At 51.6% G+C, this 19,038-nt stretch overlaps 4 protein-coding genes across 4 annotated transcripts; 1 reads left to right on the top strand and 3 right to left on the bottom strand.

The window, feature by feature from the left end:
* Nucleotides 1–106: 106 nt before the first annotated feature.
* N7446_003180 (guanine nucleotide exchange factor DCK1) lies at nucleotides 107–6,541 on the bottom strand (the record flags this gene model as incomplete). The annotated part of the gene is made up of 1 exon (XM_058511929.1): nucleotides 107–6,541. One exon carries the CDS (start codon nucleotides 6,539–6,541, stop codon nucleotides 107–109), a length of 6,435 nt encoding a protein of 2,144 aa, XP_058377465.1.
* Nucleotides 6,542–8,746: 2,205 nt separating this feature from the next.
* Nucleotides 8,747–13,790, bottom strand: N7446_003181 (GTP-Rho binding exocyst subunit SEC3). Its single transcript, XM_058511930.1, has 3 exons — nucleotides 13,397–13,790; nucleotides 11,043–13,192; nucleotides 8,747–10,980 (listed from the first exon to the last, which is right to left on the bottom strand). The coding sequence occupies exons 1-3, from the start codon at nucleotides 13,554–13,556 to the stop codon at nucleotides 8,947–8,949; spliced, it is 4,344 nt and encodes a 1,447-aa protein (XP_058377466.1). The 5' UTR covers nucleotides 13,557–13,790; the 3' UTR covers nucleotides 8,747–8,946.
* A 518-nt stretch (nucleotides 13,791–14,308) lies between these two features.
* Nucleotides 14,309–15,516, top strand: N7446_003182 (nucleolar and coiled-body phosphoprotein 1 family protein; the record flags this gene model as incomplete). The annotated part of the gene is made up of 3 exons (XM_058511931.1): nucleotides 14,309–14,341; nucleotides 14,396–15,060; nucleotides 15,156–15,516. The coding sequence occupies 3 exons, from the start codon at nucleotides 14,309–14,311 to the stop codon at nucleotides 15,514–15,516; spliced, it is 1,059 nt and encodes a 352-aa protein (XP_058377467.1).
* Nucleotides 15,517–16,202: 686 nt separating this feature from the next.
* On the bottom strand, nucleotides 16,203–18,029 carry N7446_003183 (F-box protein; the record flags this gene model as incomplete). The annotated part of the gene is made up of 1 exon (XM_058511932.1): nucleotides 16,203–18,029. The coding sequence occupies one exon, from the start codon at nucleotides 18,027–18,029 to the stop codon at nucleotides 16,203–16,205; it is 1,827 nt and encodes a 608-aa protein (XP_058377468.1).
* Between the last annotated feature and the right edge of the window lie 1,009 nt (nucleotides 18,030–19,038).

Genomic DNA, 19,038 nt, shown 5'->3' on the forward strand with positions numbered 1-19,038 from the left:
ATCGAGGTAAAAAAGAAGAGAAGAGAAGAAGAAGACGAAGAAGAAGAAGAAGAAGAAGAAGAAGAAGAAGAAGGGAAGGGAAGGGAAGGGAATGGAGAAGAGGTCATTACTCCTCCTGCAGCGTGCCATTAGCTTTGAAATCCATCCGGCTATTCTTGCGACCAACTCCCTTTCCCTTGAGCATACTGAACCGCCGGAAGACAGAGTCCCGCATGCCACTGTTATTCCCGTTGACACTGCCATTGCTGACGGGGGACAAAGGCGCCGTGCCATTCGTCGTCGTCAGTGTGACGGTGTTATTGGTACTGTCCCTTGTCGCGGGCCTGGAGTAATCACGCGTGGGGGGGAGTGTGGACCAACCACCGCTGGAAGCAGGTGCTGGGCGGTCCGGGCCGGCTGCACCGGAAGCTGTTGGGCCACGGTGTTGGGAGCCGGCGCGGCTGCGGCCATCGTGGGATTGGGCGGTTGTGTCTCGGGAGGGATTGCGCGAGGGTTTTGTTTTCAAGGAGGGTTGGGAGTCCTGGCCTGCGCCTGCGCCACCGACGGATGGGGAGGAGCCGTGCTTGTGTGCCTTGTCTCCGCCGAAGAAACTGCGTCGTTTTTCGCTGCGGCCGCCGCGGGAGTGGCTGGTTGTTCGGCTGTGGATTGTTGCCGTGTCATCGTCAGCTTCTTCTTGGTCAACTATCTGGCCCTTGCTGTCGGACTGTTGGATTGTGAAGATGGAGTTGGAGGCTCCGTGGGAACGCTTGAAGGGGTTGATGATGCTGATTCGGTGGCTGACGGATTGTCGCTCAGAACGTTTGTGCGTGTGAGCCTTGCCACGGGATGCGCGCATCAGTTCCTGCTCTGGGCTGGCGGTTCGCTGGACAGATTGGTGTCGGCGAATCTCGCTTGAGTTGGGGGATTGGCGGACTGTCTGGGTTGGCGTAGGCGAGGAGTATTCTACCGGAGTAGAGGTGAGAGAAGCCAGCTCAGGTTCAAAGACATCTTCGAAGCGGCGGAGAAGTTCAGCCTGAGTAGCTTGATGAGCGGGACGCTGGTAAAGAGATAGAGCATGCTTGATGGCCAAGGCGTGGTCGACAAGTGCGACAGCGAGCGCATTCTCCATGGGGTCTGCAGCCTCCGGCACTGCTTCTGCATCCGTAGCATCTTCGTCCACTTCCTCCAGAAGCTTCTCCCTCGCCATCTCAGCATCAGAAAGGAACTGACGATACAACGCCACACAGTTTGAAGTAGGCGATCTATTTTCCAGCAATTGCTCAAGGGCTTCAGTCAAATTAGACAGCGAAGAATCCTCACCAGACGCAGCCCGACGCTCAAGAAGCTGAAGCTCCTGCGTCTTCCGCCACGTCCGCTCAATAGCGGTCTGCAAAGGAGATAGAGCAACCTCCTGCGCAGAAATAATCTCACTGCGCCTCAGGATATTGGGGAAAGCCTCCGAAACAGTGAAGATAAACTTCTCGACATACTGCTCACGAACATCCGAGCTACTCGTGTGTCGGCGGGACGTAGCCGAGAATCGAGAAGGATCCGAGATGAGCAGATGTTCACGCACAGAGTGCGGGACCTTGGACCGTTGATAGACAGGGTGTGTCACGTCACGGTAAGCGCTGACAGCACTAATCTGCAAGAACTGGCCTTCGTAATCGGGGATCTCGCCAGCAGACGTAATCTGCGCAGTAGGGTGTTCGCGCTGCATGCGGTCCACGAACGAGGCCATGCGTTCTGACGGTGATCCCTCGAAGATGAACTCCTTGTCGCGCAGGCTGGGAGGGAATCCGAGACCCTTGTAGGCCACGCGGAAGTACCGCGGGAATTGCTTGCCGCCTTTGGCGATGCAGTCGTAGATTCGAGCCATGGAGCTCTGAGCTCGGGACAGTTTGGCAAAATCCATTGTTGTGTGCTCGTAGTGGGCTGCGAGCTCCTTGTAGCATGCCAGAGCGGGGGCCCAAGCCATGGCGTTTTCGAAGTGCTGGATCACGGAGAAGTACAGTGCCTCTCTGCGATCAAAGGCACTTTGAGCTGGTAATTCGGGAGTGAGGAGTTCTGGCATGGCCTTGTTGAGATCCCATTCGTAGAGATCTGCGTGGAACTGGAGGGCGAGACCGGCTTCGGTGAAGTTGCCTGCAGCGGCTTGCGCTTCGGCCAGTTCGTGGACGTAGCGAATGAAGATATCCTCACGACCCATGTCCTTCATGTACTCCATCAGCTTCAGAGCGTGGAGACTCTGAGTTGAGGCGCCGCTCTGAGAAGCCACCAACAGATCCAAGAGTTCATCAACAGTTCCAACAAGACTCTTGACAGCATTTGACAACAGTTCATCAGCGATGGTCTCATTCTCGAAGAGATCCAGTAGCTCGCCAACGAAGATCTTTTGGCTGACGCTTTCATTCATGTGCTTGGATTTGAAGAGGGTATCCAGACTTGAGATGATCTCAGTTTCAATGATTGAGATGTCCTGGTTCAGATCCCATTCGCTGAGAATCATAGTCTGAAGGATCTGAACAGCAACATGTCGCAGGCCGTCGTGAACACTGAGACATAGACCAACGATCGGAGGAACCAGGCCAGGAACATACTGCACCTGGTACCCACCAAGCCGCTTCAGATTGAAGCGCTCCCTCTCATCCTCTGTAGTCTCCCAGCCAATAGCTTCCCAGGTAGATTGTAGCAAGTCTGCGCCTTGCTCGCGCACATCACCAGCAATCTTCCAAACAGCTCGTCGCTTCTGCTCGGGAAATGTCTCCAGTGCCAAAACATCGCTAGAGATCACCTTGAGCAATGTTGTGAAGAATGACTCCCACAGTTTGGTATCAAATGCGTCAGCATCATCGGGTGCCGGGAGGAGGTTTTCAATTAGCAAAACAGCAATATGCTCCAGACTTTTGATGGTCGCACGGTGGTTGTACACATGAATACTGAACCAGGTCTCGGGATATGCCTCGCAATCGAGAATGGAGTTATGAGCCTCGAAAGTCTGCGCAACGAATGTTGCGAGCTCCAGCTCTTTCAAGGATGGAAGTACGGGAGACACGATCTTGGCGATAGCAGCCATGAGGGCAGAGAGCTCCACCAAAGATTCGTCAAAGCTTTGAGGAGTCTTGGCGGTCCTCATCTGGAATGGGAAAGCCTTGCTGAAAAGCAAGGACAGGTATTCCGTCTCGTCAACTCCTTCAGCTGAGATAGCACAGTATGAGGCAACTATACTGGGCATAAATCCATAGAGCTGAGGATCGGGTTGACTGAGCAATTGAGCAACAATCGAACTGCTCAATCGGACCTGATCACGATACAGGTCCGAGACAGTCGAGGTAGAACCCCAGTACGGAGCTAACCAGCCAATACAGCTGGAGATCAACGTCTGTCTCTCCTCACCGGATGCGAAGAGCTCGAATTGGGTGTAGTTCTGGATCAGAACTAGCTTATAGAGTATCAACATGCCCGTTACATCTTTGCATGAATCCATGAAACTCAAAGCAATCATAATCATTTCATCCTTGCTCAGCACCTTGGAGAGCTCGGGCAGCCAGGTATGGAAGTGCTGGACAACAAGTGTTTTGCTGCCTACCAATGCCGGTGAGGGGTTCTTCATCAAGGTCTCTAGAGACTTGAAGATTGTGTGCATGTCTCGGTTGAAGGTGGACTGCACCGCGGTGATGCCGATGCCTTCTTCCTTGGCCTTTTGCTGTTCACGAGCCTTAATGATGAACTTCAGTAGATGGCGTCCAACCTTGAATGCAGCGCGAAGACTGCGAGATTGTTGGCCGTCGGTGCCTGCATTCAGGAGACGCAGGTAACTTCGGATGAGGCATGGGGTAACGAATGGGAAGTTGAATTGGTTATCGGCGTAGCGGTCGACCAGCGGACCGAGATTGAATCGTCGATCGTGAACAATACCCAGGACAGTGACTAGGTTATTGAAAATCAAATTCTCATATTCCTCGTTTCCAGCATTCTCGACCAGGATACCGAACAGCGCATCGAAGACACCGCTGAGCTGCTTCACGATTTCGATCTCGGGGACGAATAGCAATCGCTTGAGTGGATCCAAGACCTCGTCTACGGGACGTTCCCGCCAGTTTAGTAGACTCAGGATAACTTGGTCCTGGGAATACTCAGTGCTGCAGAGGTGAGTCTCAAGGTGAAGAGTGGCCAATGGACCAGTCACATCTTGATCCTTGGCAGATTCATTCTTGCCGAGCGCACTCCAAGGGAGGTTCAGATACGCACCCTTTCCATTCTCAATGCTGGAAGTCTGCTTGTCATAAGCATGCAATAGGAGGGAATGACGACCGTCCCTGATGAAAGCCTGGTGGTCCCAAAGGGGCATCCAAGCAAGTGCAAAGGGGAACTCAGGTGCATTCGCAACACTCATCACGATATGAGATCCTGGAATCTGCTCTGTGGGAATCTTAAGACGGATGGTCTGGTTCCAAGGTGTGCCCCGCTGAGCGATCGTGGTACGCCATGCCGTATTGCAGGTATTAGCAGACGAAGGGTATACACATTTGTCGATGCGTGCCCCCTTGGCATCACGGACCTCAAGGGTAAGTTGCAGGCTGTGGAGACCTGTTGTCGCCTGCAGAGGGATCTGACCAGCTTGCGGATGAGACAGGAGTGCGTCTGTGGGGAATACAGCCTGAGATAGAGTGACGTAGATGTCGGACCGCGGCCGCGTAGGAGCCTTGGAGAACCCAATACGCTGTGTTTGCACGACGTCGTGCAGAATCGTGGGGTTCTGACGGATCAGGGCATCGGGATCACTGCTGATGAAAGGATGCAGATGGAGATGTAGACGCGCAGCATGATCGCAACGCACATACCGGCCGGTGGGACTGGGGAGCAATGTACGAATCAGCTTGTCAAAGCCCTCCATTAGTCCCTCGCCGTCTTCGCCATTTTGACGTGGAGACCAAATGTTGATCACCTGCTCCGCATCTCGATCTTGCCGGAGGATCGGCGAGATCTCCAAGATCCCAACACCAACAGTGCGGATAGCCAAGATCTCCTTGGCCGGGGTGGATTGAGTAGTGGTTTGCTCTTTGATGCTGGACGAGCTGCTCGATTGTCTCGGAAGCCCTTGGCCACTGGGACTTGACTGATCCAGGCTTGGCCCGCGAGTCTTTGGTGTCCACATCATGCTGCGCCGGGTCCTCAGGCTACCCTTGACTGATGGCTGAATGCCACTGGCTCCTGCGGCCTTGGTCGGAGCCGGGCTTTCCCGTGAAATCGAAGATCTCGAAACAGGGGTTGTATCAGTGGTGGATCGTGTCTCTGGAGCACGGACTGTAGCAAGTAGATAAAGCTGGCGCCCATTGGCAGATCCATCTCCGATATCTGTGGCGGCCAATTCTGTGAAAAGGGTCTTCAGTTTACTGCTTTGGCTCATATTGATGAACTTGTCAGGAGACGGGATCTCTAGACTAAATGTCTCCGACAACGGGCTCAATACACCGGAATCAGTTCGTGAAAAGAGCTGGATCCCGATAGTCACAGGTCCCGGGGCATTGCCCGATACCGCATTAATCTCCAGTAGCAAATGGTGAAGCGCCGTGGCATCGGAAGTCGAGGTAGGACGGGAATCCAGCATGCTCATCTCGGACTGCAGCTTCGCAAGTTGGATAGCAGAGTCCTCGCCTGTTAGCAAGCGGCCCCTCTGCTCGGGATCCCGCACAATAACATCTCCGCTGAGCATTTTGTTGGCTTTGACAAGTTTCCACACAGTCTCATCCCGCAAGGCTTCCTTCTCCTGGCCGGTCAAAACGTTGTGTAGTAATTGGCGTCTCGCGAAATCTAGTTCCTGTACAATTGTAGACATTTCCTCCAGCACATCATACTGCCGAGTCAGAAGGAGTTCATGCAAGTTCGTCGAATGCCACTCGCGCAGGCATGACGCGATCTCATCAACCAATGGCTCTGTGAGGGAAGTCGGGGTCTCATCGCCGATTTTTAGCATCGGAACTGGAGCAGCTGGCTTGGGTGCATTCGGGTCGCGGGGAGAAAAGGACACGGGCGTATGCGGGATCGAGCCCGAGCGCCATGTCTGTACAGATCGCGGACTGGACAAGTCTCGCTCGTCGGTCTTGTGAATGACAATATGGGCAGGCTTTCCCTTTTTCGCAAACACCGCATCCGATACCTCGGTACTCATGTACGACTCAGAGTACACCAGACTGTTCCGGGACATGAAGTCTCCTTCAAGCCCGGACAAGGTCAGCCGGTCGACACTCTTCCGATCACCGTTGAACATTGCTTTCTGGCCATCGCCGTCGCCGAGCACTTCCCGAATCTCCACGCAGTTCCGCGGGAAGATACCCGAGAACACGCGAGCTTCGAGAGTTTGGCCTTTGGTACTCGTCAATCCCGCTAGCAATGACGGCGGCGCAACGAGGTATCCTCGACACCATTCGCCGTCCGTTCCACCCTGTTCAATTATGTATAATTCATCGCCAAGTTCTAATGGTAGGTCGGCCGGGGAAGAAGGCTGGAAGGGATATATGGCCACGGCAAAGGCAATGCGAGGCAGCGGCCGCCAGGGCATGGCTGTAGTGTTCTAGTCCAGACGCGAGAGGAGCTCAAGAGGGGCTCTGGCGTGCCAGTCCCCACAGATGCGGCAATCCGATCGCAAGGTTCGGGACGGGGGAAGTGTTCAATTCGAAGAATGTTCGTTCGAGGAATGTTCGTCCGAGTCACTCAAGTCAATCGAGTCAATCACACGCGACATGCAGTGGGGGTTTCCAGATTGTCGGGTCTAGGGAGAAAAGACAGGAATGGGGTGAGGAATGCTATGCGACAACGATCTGGAGTATCGTTAGGAGATGCACAGGGGCCAATCAGTGAGACTCTGGAGGGGTCCAGCGTCCGGAAAGAAACAGGAGGGGAACACAAAGACAAGAGGTCACAATAGAGACACCTCGCAGGGTCCGGTGTGTCGCAATTGAGATCCGTGCCCCCCTGGGACATCAGTGGAGACCCCCTTGGCGAGAATCGTGGGGAAACACTTACTGTGAAGAAGATACAGTGAATGAGTAGAGAAGTGAGGGAAAATGAGAGGCAGGGAAATGAGCGCAGAGCTGAAAGGAGAAGATTAAAAGTTAAGAGTCGATCCAAGTCTTGGGACTTCTCCCCACACCGACTCTCACCAATCTTTAATTGGCAAGTTTCAGCCCGGAGGATAACTACCTTGCTTCAGCTGCATGTATCGCATCTAGGCCTTTGTGAAGCCAGCAAAAAAGGAATAAAAGAAAGCCACTCTACTTGGATTGAAATACCGACTACTACCCAATACACAGTAAATGAATCTAACGTTCTACCTACATTATGCAGTGGTCTTTAACGCCCACAGCCACAGTCCAATGTCATTCGCCCCTAATATTTCTGGTCTCTGTGATATGTTCAATTCGAGTTTTCCTACATCTGAAACCCCCTGAAATCGAAGCCTCGAACCGGTGGGTCGGCGGATCTCGGCACCCTAAACCACCTTACTTCACGTTAACTTAACTTGTGCTAGATATCATATCATATCTGGGGATTTATATCAGGCCACTGCGAGACTCATTTTTATAGATGTCACGGGCCTGATCACAGGTCACATGCGCATTGGAAATGATCGTAAAAGACGTAACTCGAAGTGTTAAAATAAAAAGCATGATTGTTTATTTGTTGCTCATAAAAACATGATATCATTTCCACCATGAAGTAGAACACCACGGAAACGCCAGGGGCAAGGGACCAGGTACAAGGGAACTGCCAAAACGTTACTGACGCAAGCCAGTCTGGTTAGTCTCAATGGGCAAACGGAACGGAGTAACAGGTTCAATTGATCAGCAAGAACTATAAAGATCCCATACATTGTTCGACATAAAGATCATGTGCCAGGCGAGTTTCTTGTCAGATACAATGAGTTGTCACGTTTCCACTCCTCCGACAAGCTGATTTGATCAGTCTCAAAAACATACAGAGCGACAGATTTAAACAACCAACTTTGGCCTGCGAATCTGAAGCTGTTGCCATGTCTAGATTTCAGCATCGGTGTCCATAATCAACTTCTTAAGTCTCGTGATTAGGGCATCCTGCTGTTTGAATAACGCGAAAAACATTGAGATCAACTAGGGCAAGAGCGTTGGCCACACGTGAAGAGGCTGAAAACGTATATAGCCATGAGCAGAACGTGTAGACAAACAACACCAACATCAACAACAACACGTAACGACTAGATAATTAATGTTGAGGAGAACTGAATTGCATCAACGCGGGCAAGCTCGTCCACGAGTAATCAAGACTATCACAACATGAACACCACCCTCTCTCTCGCTCATTGACATACTACACTATCAGAGAGGGAGTAGACTAGATGATGCAGCTGAACAGTAATTCATGTCGATGTTGGAAATCAGCACACACGACCAAACCACAGAGTCCTAACTCGCAATGAGAGAGGTGGGTATAGACGTTTACTTCCTAGCGACCCACAAAGTACAAATTCCTTCAAAAGCCAACCAACACTCATAGAGCGAGACACCCTTAGAGTGAGGACCTGAAAAGAACAGCTAAGAAAATAAGGAACAAGGGACGAAGTGGGAAGGGGCAGGGCACTGTATTCATAACTAGATCATTTGTCTCGTTTGATGCTAAGTAAACAAGGGTAGACACACAACTGATATCTTCCGACAAGCTAACTGTAAATAGTCTACAGTACTATGCAGGGTGGGTACTACATGGAAAGTACTCATTTAGGCTTATATTCCCAAGATCATTTATAAAAGCGTAGTGGTACAGAGCCCAGACAAGCACCAAACCAAACAAAATATAAAAGCCAAGAATTGCCTGGCATTGTCTTGATATACGTATGCGCTATGTATACAACCCCTAACCCCACTCGCCATGACTCGAACCCAAGAACCAAAAAAGAAAAAGAAATCGAAAAAGAAGGTCATAATTCACCACTCATTTCTGGAACATGCTAAGAGTCTCATCCTTACGCCAATCCAGATCTAATTGACCCTCATAAACAGTATCAATGATACGGCGCGTCCGGTCATAAGCATCCTCATACCGCTGCTCGCAAGCGCGGAGAACCTTGAGAACTAGACTACGGCTGAGACCAGGATCATCAGCATCACCAAAGTGCTTCTCAACACGCTTGCGCAGCATCTCGATGCCACGTTTGACTTCCTTGTTGTCGTACGAGGAGAGGACCTTCTTGGCCACCATGCGGGAGTGGCTAGCGCGGGATGCGATGTCGGTTGGGTTGCTACCGGCAGCGAGGAGGTTCTCGATTGATTGGACGAAGTCGATGAGTTTGCCTAGCGGGCGGTGGATGACAGAGTCGAGGTAGAGCTTCATGTGTTCTTGGAAGTCTTGGTGGGCACGGTCTGTCCAGCGTTCGAGGGAGGGGATGTTGTGGACGTCTACTTCTTCGACGTAGTGGTTCATGTTTTCGATTAGGAGGATGTGGTAGTTAAGGACTTCTTTGTCTTCGGGATCTCCGGCGCCGCCGGTGGCGACGCCTGGGGGTTGGCCGGGGGCTTCCTTGGCAATGAATTTGAGGGACTCCCACATTGCGCGGTTGATGCGGTCGTAGGCGTCGTTGACGCTGACGCGGATGTCGCACATTTCGCCGGATGGGCCTGAGAGCATTGTTTCGACTGCGTTGGAGAAGTTGGGGAATACCCGCATGAAGGAGATTACTCCCTTTCTCTTGTTCACCTTGACTTTGGTGTCTTCGATACCTCGGATCTGTTCATCGACGAATCGGTTGAACAACCCCATCAGGCGAGAGTGGATCTTTTGTAGCGAGTGAAGGATGAACTCTTGATTTGTGTCATCAAAGTCGGCCATGGAGGTCTCCAAAGCGTAGAGGATACCGATTCCTTGGAGAGGATCAGCCTGCATCGCCCAATCCACAAGGCTCTGCATGTCATTGGGCCAGAAGGAATAGATCTCGTCCATGATCTGTTCCACTCGCTTCGCCATCCCACGATCAGGGTCGTGCGACTGGCTGGCAGAGAAGTCGGGACACGTTCGGCGTTCCGGAGTTGATGATGACACTAGATCAGAGAACTCGGCGCTGGAAAGAGAATCGAGGTGGAAGAATTGAACAATGAAGTTCTGTTCCTGAGCCATCATTTTCAGTGTCTCACGCAATGTACCCGAAAAGGCCTCGCATGGCTCAACCCTGCCTTGCTTCTTCTCGTCGGACGCCATACGGAGACCAGCGGCGGCTCGTACTGTCTTGCCTCGTCGCACGGTCAATTTCCGCGCGGCCATAGTAATACCCTCAGTTTCCTTCTCCTTCTCTTGGTGGGTAAAGAGTAGTTCCTGTTCATCTCCAGTGGGCTTGCGAGCGATTTTCTTCCAAGCCAGGTTGTTGTCCCGGAAGTCACCCTGGTACGAAGGCTTGGACTGTTGCTCGTAGAGGCCGACCAGACCATGCCATTCTGCCATGCTAACTTCTTTAGCAAAGAGCATCAGGGCATTGTACTTCCAGATCTCTTGACGGAAGTGGCCACGTGCGACAGTGTCAAGCTTCATTGCATCCTTGGCACCATTTGCCGTCGAATCGGCTCGTTTTTGTTCTGCCATCTTGAAAGCCATAGCCATGAATTGCTTCAGACGCTGGAGGAAAACTAGGGCAGTAGAGCGGTATTCTTCCTTCTTTTGTTTGATTGCACGCATTTGGCCAATCTCAGTATCGGCATAGACACCGACGCTGGAGTCTACCTGACGCTTCTTGTTTTGACCAATGTCGGAGTCGATCATGAGCATGGCCTTGTACAAGGTCGACAGAGCGTTTTCACTGTCCTTGAGACCATCGAGGTTGCTCAATGAAGCCTCCTTAAGTGGTCTTAGCTCAGACGAAGAGATTGAGAGAGTCTTCAATAGGTTTTGGAGTTCGTTCTGAAGAAGCTTCTGATTGGCTGTCTGTACCTGCAGGCCTTGGCCTTGAGCTTCAATGTACGCCACATCTTCGTGGAGAGTCTGTCATAATTTCTCGTTAGCGGATTGATGATCAATTCCAAATTCTCCAAACCCAAACTCACGTTCAACTCATGGGAGTAAAGGGTCAATAGTCCATCAAGCTCATCACACTCCTCAATAGTTCTGTCGATAAGACTGGCAAGTTGCTCAACCTTTCCTTCCTGCTGTTCAAGATTGCCAAGCCAGCTGGTGGCCTCGACGCGGCCAATTTCACGACGAACATCTGCTTCCAGATCCTCAATCTTCTGCTCATCGGCCAACCGGCCGTTCCATCCCAGATCGGAAAGGATATCATCAAAGTCAATACCGCGTCCATCAAGAACTCCCGAATCGATTCCAAGGGCCTGGCAATATTTCAATGTATTGTCCACACGACGTCTGCGACGAGGTCCTTGGCCAGATGGAGATGGTGTTCTCGAGCGGTTCTCAACCAGCACAACATCCGTGAGAGTGTTCTTGGACGAGTCAGGGATCTGTACAGGGGGCACCGTAGGAGCAACTGGAGCTTCATCAAGCTGTGGTTCTGTGATCTCCACAGTTGGTGTTTCAGGTCCAGAGGGTGGCTGCTGCAGATCCTTGTCGGATTTCTCTGATTTCTCTGCCACTGGACTTTGGGGAGGATCAGTCGCAGACCGGGTAAGCGAGGGAGCCGGAACAACGCCGGTGATACCATCGGGTCCGGCTTCCTCAGCTTGTGACTTCTTTGCGGCTGCCAGCAGTCGCTCACCAGCACCACCAGGTCTAGGTTTGAAACCACCGTAAGCATTTGCGGCTTTTCTGAATGCACCTGCAATGTCTTTGCCTGACTTCTTCTTGATCATGGGACCGAGGCCTGGACGATGTGGGTCGAGCTCTCCAGGTTCTCCCACCGAGGCAGAATTGGGCTCAGATGAGGGTTCCTCTATAGGAGAGATTACTGTAGGGGTGGTTTCAGCAGGGCTAATTTCTTTAGCAGACTCAACGGGCTGAACAGGTTGAGCAGGCTCCTCTGATGCCATATTGGCAGCGTATAAAGCAGCCGGTTCCGCGACCAGGTCCTCGATTCCGGGTGAGTAAGAGGCTTCTCGCGACTCTAGTTGGTCTGCAACTGATAGGCTCTCTGGCACACTTCTTTCTTGAGGCAAGGGCGGTTGATTCAATGGAGACGGTTTATCACCACCATCGCGTTGCGGTGACCTTTGCCCGAAGCTGCTAACTGGGCTTGGGACTGCATCCCGACTGTCGCCGGCGGAGGCAGGTGTAATGGGACGAAGTCCATCGGTGCTGCGCACCAACTCTGGGGACTTGTCTGAAGGACCTTGGGTGGCAAAAGCTGGAGGCTTGGGACCGTGATCCTGACTGCGGGAGGAGGCTGGTCGTAGTGAATCTGGAATCCCGCTATGGCTAGAACCGGGAGGGGTATCTTTGCCTTTTGTGTCTGAGGCGAGACGCTCGGTTGCGCGTGGGGGAGGTTGCAACTCTTGAGGGCCCGATGGAGACGCTTTGGGCAGGTCGAAGGGTGATGGTGCCGGTTTTCCATGGCCGGTCGACGGCCGAGAACCTGTAGATGGTCGGGACATCTGCTCGCGGCTCTTTTGTGCACGAGGGATGGGATCTTCAGAAGGCTTCCTTCGGGGTAGTTCTCGCGGTGCATCGCGACCAGGATCACGACCTCGGTATGACGGTTGTAGTGAAGGTGGCACTGCACCCTCCGCAGGACTTGCCCCAGCTCCTCTTGACGGGGGACCGCTCGACGGCCCTGACTGTCCAGGTTGTCCCGGCCCTAACAGTTGTTGGCGCTCCCTTTCATCGAAGCCGATGAGGTTTGGGACTCTTCCATTGGTGTATTTCTTGAAGATCTTGACCAAGCTTCCAATAAAGAACTCCTTCTCCTTGGAGGTTCTGGCATGCCAGTAGTAAGGCTTTCCTATCGTGACTGTGAATCCAACGTGTCCAGCCCATTCCTTCTGTTGTTGTTCTGTTGGTGATTGGGGGACGAAGGCGGAAAATGATTGGATCGCAGTTAAGTCGTCGAGCATCCAGGTCTTTCCAATTGAGAAAGATCCATCGTTGTTCTCACGAGCTTTGTGCATACGAACCCGACCTGACCTTCGCACCGAAACGATGATGACACGAGGTTTCTTGTTCTCCGGTGCTGCGTTTGGCGGGGAAGGACTGGAGGGGTGGGCTGCATCCTCGACGATGCGGACGTGGGTGATGTAGGACTCGACCACTATAAGTAAAGCAGTTAGCAGCAGTCCAAAGGACCAAAAGTGGCAACTCGGTTCGGAATCTATCATCGAGGCATGTTGAGCGGCGATGCGACTTGTCCGGACGAATTGTACGTCACTTTCGCCATGCGTCGCTCAAGCAGCTCCTGGCTAGAACCAGGGATGTGTTGTAAAAACCAAAGAAAGTCGTTTCTCAGGATACGTACAGGTACCGTCAGCGTCCTTCTTTGCATAGCAACTATGGATGATGCGCTTCTTCTCGTCGTCGAAATGGTCCGCTTTTGACAGGTTGCTATCACTTGGGCTTACACGCGGATCAGGCCCGCGATTTGGCGGAGGTCCGCGGGGACGGTCTCGGCCGTTCATTGTGTCGTGGAGGGACACGGAGCTCACTGGTGGGTAGCGTCGAGATCAAGGGGACATGGTCCGGAGGGTCGGGATCCACACCACGCGCCGAGGGAATTGAGATCCGCTGAGTGACAATGCAGGTGAGCCGGTAAGGTAGAACAAAGTGAAAAGCACTTGCGGTGGGCGCTCTGGGGTAATGCGAGACAGTGCCGAGCTCATCTGTTTGGGGTGGGCGTAGGGCGGAGAGCTTGGCGCGGGTTATCGAGTTGATCCGGCGCCCAACCTCAGGTATGCAACCTCCATAGACAGTGACGACTTCAATGTGACCGAGTAAAAACAATAGAATTCTTCTTTTCATATCTCAAAATGATGTTACATGTAGGTTCCCGAGGCACGTTAAGTTACCTGCTGCATGTTGGCCTTATTTATCAGGCCGAGTTATTTGTCAAAATTGACTTGAATTGCATATATATGATATTCCTCAGTTGAGTATCTTGTTAGGCGATTGTCTTTTCTATTCATCTAAATAAGGGTGAATCACTCTCAATGCTCTACAACTCCCAGTTCGCTCAAGAGTATAGTCCTTGCCGTTGAATCCACGTGAAAGGCTAGACTGTTACCGCCCTGGATCGCCAATCACCGTGATGCCATTCCTCACCGCCTCCTATACTTTTTTCTTTTCTTTTTTTTTTTTTGGTTCCTGGCGAAAGTTCATCATATATAGTCCTCCGTTTGACCTTTTCTTTGCGTTGATCCGGTATTCTGTCGTTATGGCTAAAAGTTCAGTCAAGGCTTCGGCCAAGGTATGTTACTCATTTGAACAATCTGCAGAATCGATCTGACAATGCCTTCCTCAGTCTCCCAAGAGCGTAAACACTGTTCCTCCCCAGTTGATCGCCTCGGTTGCTGCTTTCCTCGCCGAGAACTTCCCTCAGACCGCCGCCACTTTCAACAAGGAATTGGTCAAATCGGGCAACAAGACTGATAACAAGAATGTTGCTTCCCTGCTCGACCTCTTCCAGGCCTCTGCCGTGAAGAAGGCTGCCTCGACCAGCCCCGACAGCAGCGATAGCGAGTCGGACGTTGAAATGGGAGATGCTAGGTCGTCTTCCTCTTCTTCCTCTTCCTCTTCTTCCTCTTCCTCTTCTTCTTCTTCCTCCTCTTCTTCTTCCTCTTCTTCCTCCAGCTCGGAGAGTTCCAGCTCCGACAGCGACGCCGACGATGAGGACGATGACAAGTCCCCCGCGGCCCCCGTTCCTGCCAAGAAGCCTTCCGGCGTGAAGCGCAAGGCCAAGTCCAGCAGCTCCTCTTCCGACTCCTCTTCTGAGTCTGAGGATGACAGTCCCAAGGCCAAGAAAGCCAAGGTCTCTCCTAAGGAGGCTTCCAAGGACCCTTCTTCGTCCTCGTCTGATTCCTCTTCTTCTTCGGACTCTTCTAGCTCCGACTCCGATTCCTCGAGCTCTTCATCCGACTCCTCTAGCTCTTCATCCGATTCCTCGAGCTCTTCGTCCGACTCCGACTCGTCTGACTCTGATTCATCCGACTCGGAAGATGAGAAGAAATCCAAGGTGGCATTGAAGGATGCAAAGAAGACCCCCTCCCTGAATCCGACTCCAGCGACTCCGACTCTTCATCTGACACCAGCAACACACTCGAAGCTGCCCCCGTCGTTGTCGAGAAGACCGTGAAATTTGAGCAGGCCCCCTCTTCAAGTGCCAGCCCTGCTCCGTTCAACGGCCAAGGCAAGAAGAAGCACACCGGAGCCCGCCCTACGCCTCTGGCTCTGCTGAGTGAACTGCCCCACGACCACCCCTCCAACGACTATATGTCGTACGCGTACGCAGACCGCGCCTTCCAGGACCTTTCCGTGACTCGCGGCAAGGGATTCACCAAGGAGAAGAACAAGAAGAAGCGCGGCTCATACCGCGGCGGCCCCATTGATATCACTGGCGGCAAGTCCTTCAAGTTTGACGACTAAACGACGGATCGTTCTTCGCTTCCCCACATTGCATTGCTATGCCATAATATCTGGTTTATACAGAGCCCTCACTCAGGAAATATGCCACCAAATCCTATGAAGGAATCCCCCCAAGCCTGGCTTCTGTCTTGAAGGGGAACTCACTTTTACTTGGTTACTGCAATGCTCGCAGGAACCATCAACGCTTGCTGCGGTGGATAAATGCTGGAGATAGGTTTTCCATATACCACACGTGTATTTCCCTCATACTTTTCCAATTTCACTCAGCACGGCGCACATGGAGCTTCAGAGAAGGCTGTTGGATCCACATTTTGCTTACTTAGCTTATAATCAAAAGTTTGGGATTCTTTTTCCTCTACAACCCTTCTAGCTTCCGAGTACATACATGCATTTACTAAATCCGTCTAGCCTTATTAAACTCCACGTACAGAGTATGTATCAAATCAACCCAGAACATGCATACAGCAGGGGTCATAAGTCATTTCACACCCCTGCCTTTATATGATCTAGGTGATTAATTCGGGGCACTCAAAAATGGGCAAAAAAGAGGGGAAAAGAGAGGCTAGAGCAGGGGGGAAACAATGCATGAAACGGTACACTCACTACAAGGCTTTCGTAACGAAACTGTCCAATACTTCATAGCACTGTGTACACATTTATAACCCCCTGTTGTAATCACATCCATATCAATCCCTCCTCCTCCAAGCCCCAGCCTCCTCCAAAGGCTTCCACCTCCGATCCCAACCAGTAACAATCTCAAGTCCCTCATCAGAAGAAGGAATCTCCCAAAACGCCCGCTGATTCCTCAACTTAGATGTAATAGTCGTAGTACTATCACTATCTGCATTCGGACGCTCATACCCAGCCAGATCAATCGCATCTCGAGTCACATCAGATGACGGTCCTGGACCGGTATTTAGTCCCAACCCCAGATTATCCTCGTACCACCCCTTCCGCGATCCGGTTAGGTCATCTGTAGATGCGAAATCTAGGCTCACGACTCCGTCGACGATGCCTGCGTACACGGTTGGTGAGGATGGAGATGGTGTAGACATTGTGTAGATTGGACCGCGGTAGTGGAGACGCCGACGGGTTCGGGAGGTGCGTGGGACGGGTGCGGGATTAGAGAGAAAGACTGAGAAGTCCTTTTGTGACTGGAGAGGAGAACCCGTGGCTATTTTATTGGTTGTACTTTTGCCGTTAGGGTTGGGGCCGGGGTTGGGTTGGTTGGTATGCATTTGAGACGGACTGGGTACCTGCGCATCGAGATAGCTGTACGTATTGCACATGCGCATATCGAAGATCTTAACGATGGCTTCGCCGCCAGCTCCGGCTAGGAAGTGGTTGTGTCCGAATGTGTGGAGGCTGTAGATGGGATTGAGGTCTGTTATGTCTTTGTAGGCGACTTCGTAGGGTCGTGGAGAGCGTAGGTCGTGCAGTCGGACCGTGAAGTCGTCCCATGCGGCTAGGAAGACTTCGCCTGGGGGACCGGCGAGGGGGTGGGTGTTGAGAGGTTCGATGGCGCCGATGTTGGCCTTCGTTGATAGGCTTGTGAAGTCGGAGTTTAGGCTGTTGATGCTGACTGTTCGGCAAGGGAAAATGCCGTTAGGTGTGACTTTTGAAATGCATAGGGATTCTTTAATGTCTCCTGTTGATACTGCGACTAGGGATGGGGATAACAGTTTTGAGTATTTGTTTCGTAGCGTGCCGTTTGGGCGGAGCCATGTGAACGGTTCGACTTGTTCTTCGTCTGTTGCTGTGTGGTAGAGGGCGACGGATCCGTTGTCAAAATGAGCTGCCAGAACAGGGTCCGGGTCGTCACTTAGATCTGTGTTGTCGAGTTTTAGTCCATGTGTGAGGAATTTTTTCTTGTAGCTGTGGGTGGCGTCTTTCGGTGAAATTGCAATGTGAACAATGTCACCTCGGATTCGACCAAAAATAAGATGCTCGATATCGGTATCATGGCTGTATTCTGGTCTCGAGGATAGAAGATGCAAGGAAGAGATATCATCATAGCTGCTGACATCCTCAACATCATTGAACATGACCCACTTCTCTTGAGGATGAGCACCAGTTTGCTTGAACCTCATAACCAGCTGGTTGGCAGCACCCCAGGCGAGTACCTCTTTCCTATCAGCCCAGCCTTTACCATTCCACACTTCGTATGAGTCGATCACAGGCCGGTATCCCAAGGTCGGATTGTCTAAACGTGAGACCTCATCACAACCGATCTTGATAGCAGTTCCAGATGGCACAACGAATCGCCCGATGATGGCTTTCCTGTCCAGAGCCCGGGACCGGGAAGTCAGGGCCTGAGCCGCATCTTTCCAATACGGAGGTGTCTTAACAGCCAGAAATCTGCTTTGAACAAAGGCTCGGAAGATCCTCGAGTCTTCGGCGGTGATAATCTTGTTCAGTCGATGACATGTCTGGGCTAGATGGGCCAATGCATTGGCTGTTGGGAGATATGTTGCAATGTGATAGATTATCTCTGAGGGGAGATCGGACAGCATCTTGAAAGCAGGAAGGTGCTATCTGTGAATGAAGTGTTTGGGATTTTAGATCATCCTGGTGTCAGCCCCGCCACTGTCGTGCTTTGGCTTTATGCAAGAGAATAGTTCAGTGTAGGCAACAACGCATAAACAAAGGATCCCATTGGACTAGTGATAAGTATATCGAAAGATGATTTATGCGACAATTGTTGATCGTCTGAGGACATAACTACTGAACAATTTGATAAACAATTGCGGGTTGCTGGCTATGACGTAAGCACATACCGGCCGCCTCCAGGGCTCGCTTGAAAATGATCCTTTTTCGACTAAACAAAGCAATATATGGAGCTGGGTTCATCTTTTTTTAGGTGTTCATTCATTCTCTAAATGCCGGAATAAAATTACATAGTCAACCTAGTCACCTACTGTATATGCATGTGCAGATTGGATGAGACAATTGCGGCCAATGCGCTCTTATACATAGGGGTGATATTTACTCATACCTCCTGATGATGTGGTACTTTGGTCAAAAGGAGAGCGAAGGAAATATGGAATGGATATTTCATCTTATGGACCAGGGTATATACGTATGTCCGGTCAATCAATATTAGCATTTCGGTCGCAACCGTTGACTGTCCCCTTATCTCTTATCACATTCCCGGGGAGGAGTAATAACGCAGTTCTCGTTGGACGCAGCTATTTCTACTATTCGAACTATAACGTGCATGATCCCCTCCTTACATTGTAACTACCTCCAAGCGCGGGACCCAATTACCTAAACCTTGGCCGTCGGCAAAGGTAGAGACGAATCGGAGCGAGTTAAAAGCCGATATTGGGGAGCTAGGTTAATCTTGCAATTAGGGATCACCCTCGGCACCACCTGTAATACACGGATGGGCGTTGGCTAGTCTAGCATTTAGCACCCGTTGTATAGAAGTGCCTTATCTATCCCTCGGGCCTCAACTTTATTCCTCTCCCCTACAGATCATTACCGAGAGCGAAGAGAGACCAGTCCGAGTGGAAGAAGGAC

Source organism: Penicillium canescens (assembly GCF_028828765.1).
Source record: "Penicillium canescens strain IBT 15451 chromosome Unknown utg000002l_segment0_segment0, whole genome shotgun sequence".
In the NCBI taxonomy this organism is placed as follows: domain Eukaryota; kingdom Fungi; phylum Ascomycota; class Eurotiomycetes; order Eurotiales; family Aspergillaceae; genus Penicillium; species Penicillium canescens.

Coding starts and splice junctions, on each gene's coding strand:
- N7446_003181 (XM_058511930.1), bottom strand. CDS start 13,556: ATGAACGGCCGAGACCGTCCCCGCGGACCTCCGCCAAATCGCGGGCCT. Junction 13,193..13,396: donor GAAGGACGCTGACGGTACCT/GTACGTATCCTG, acceptor CTTTACTTATAG/TGGTCGAGTCCTACATCACC. Junction 10,981..11,042: donor TTTACTCCCATGAGTTGAAC/GTGAGTTTGGGT, acceptor AAATTATGACAG/ACTCTCCACGAAGATGTGGC.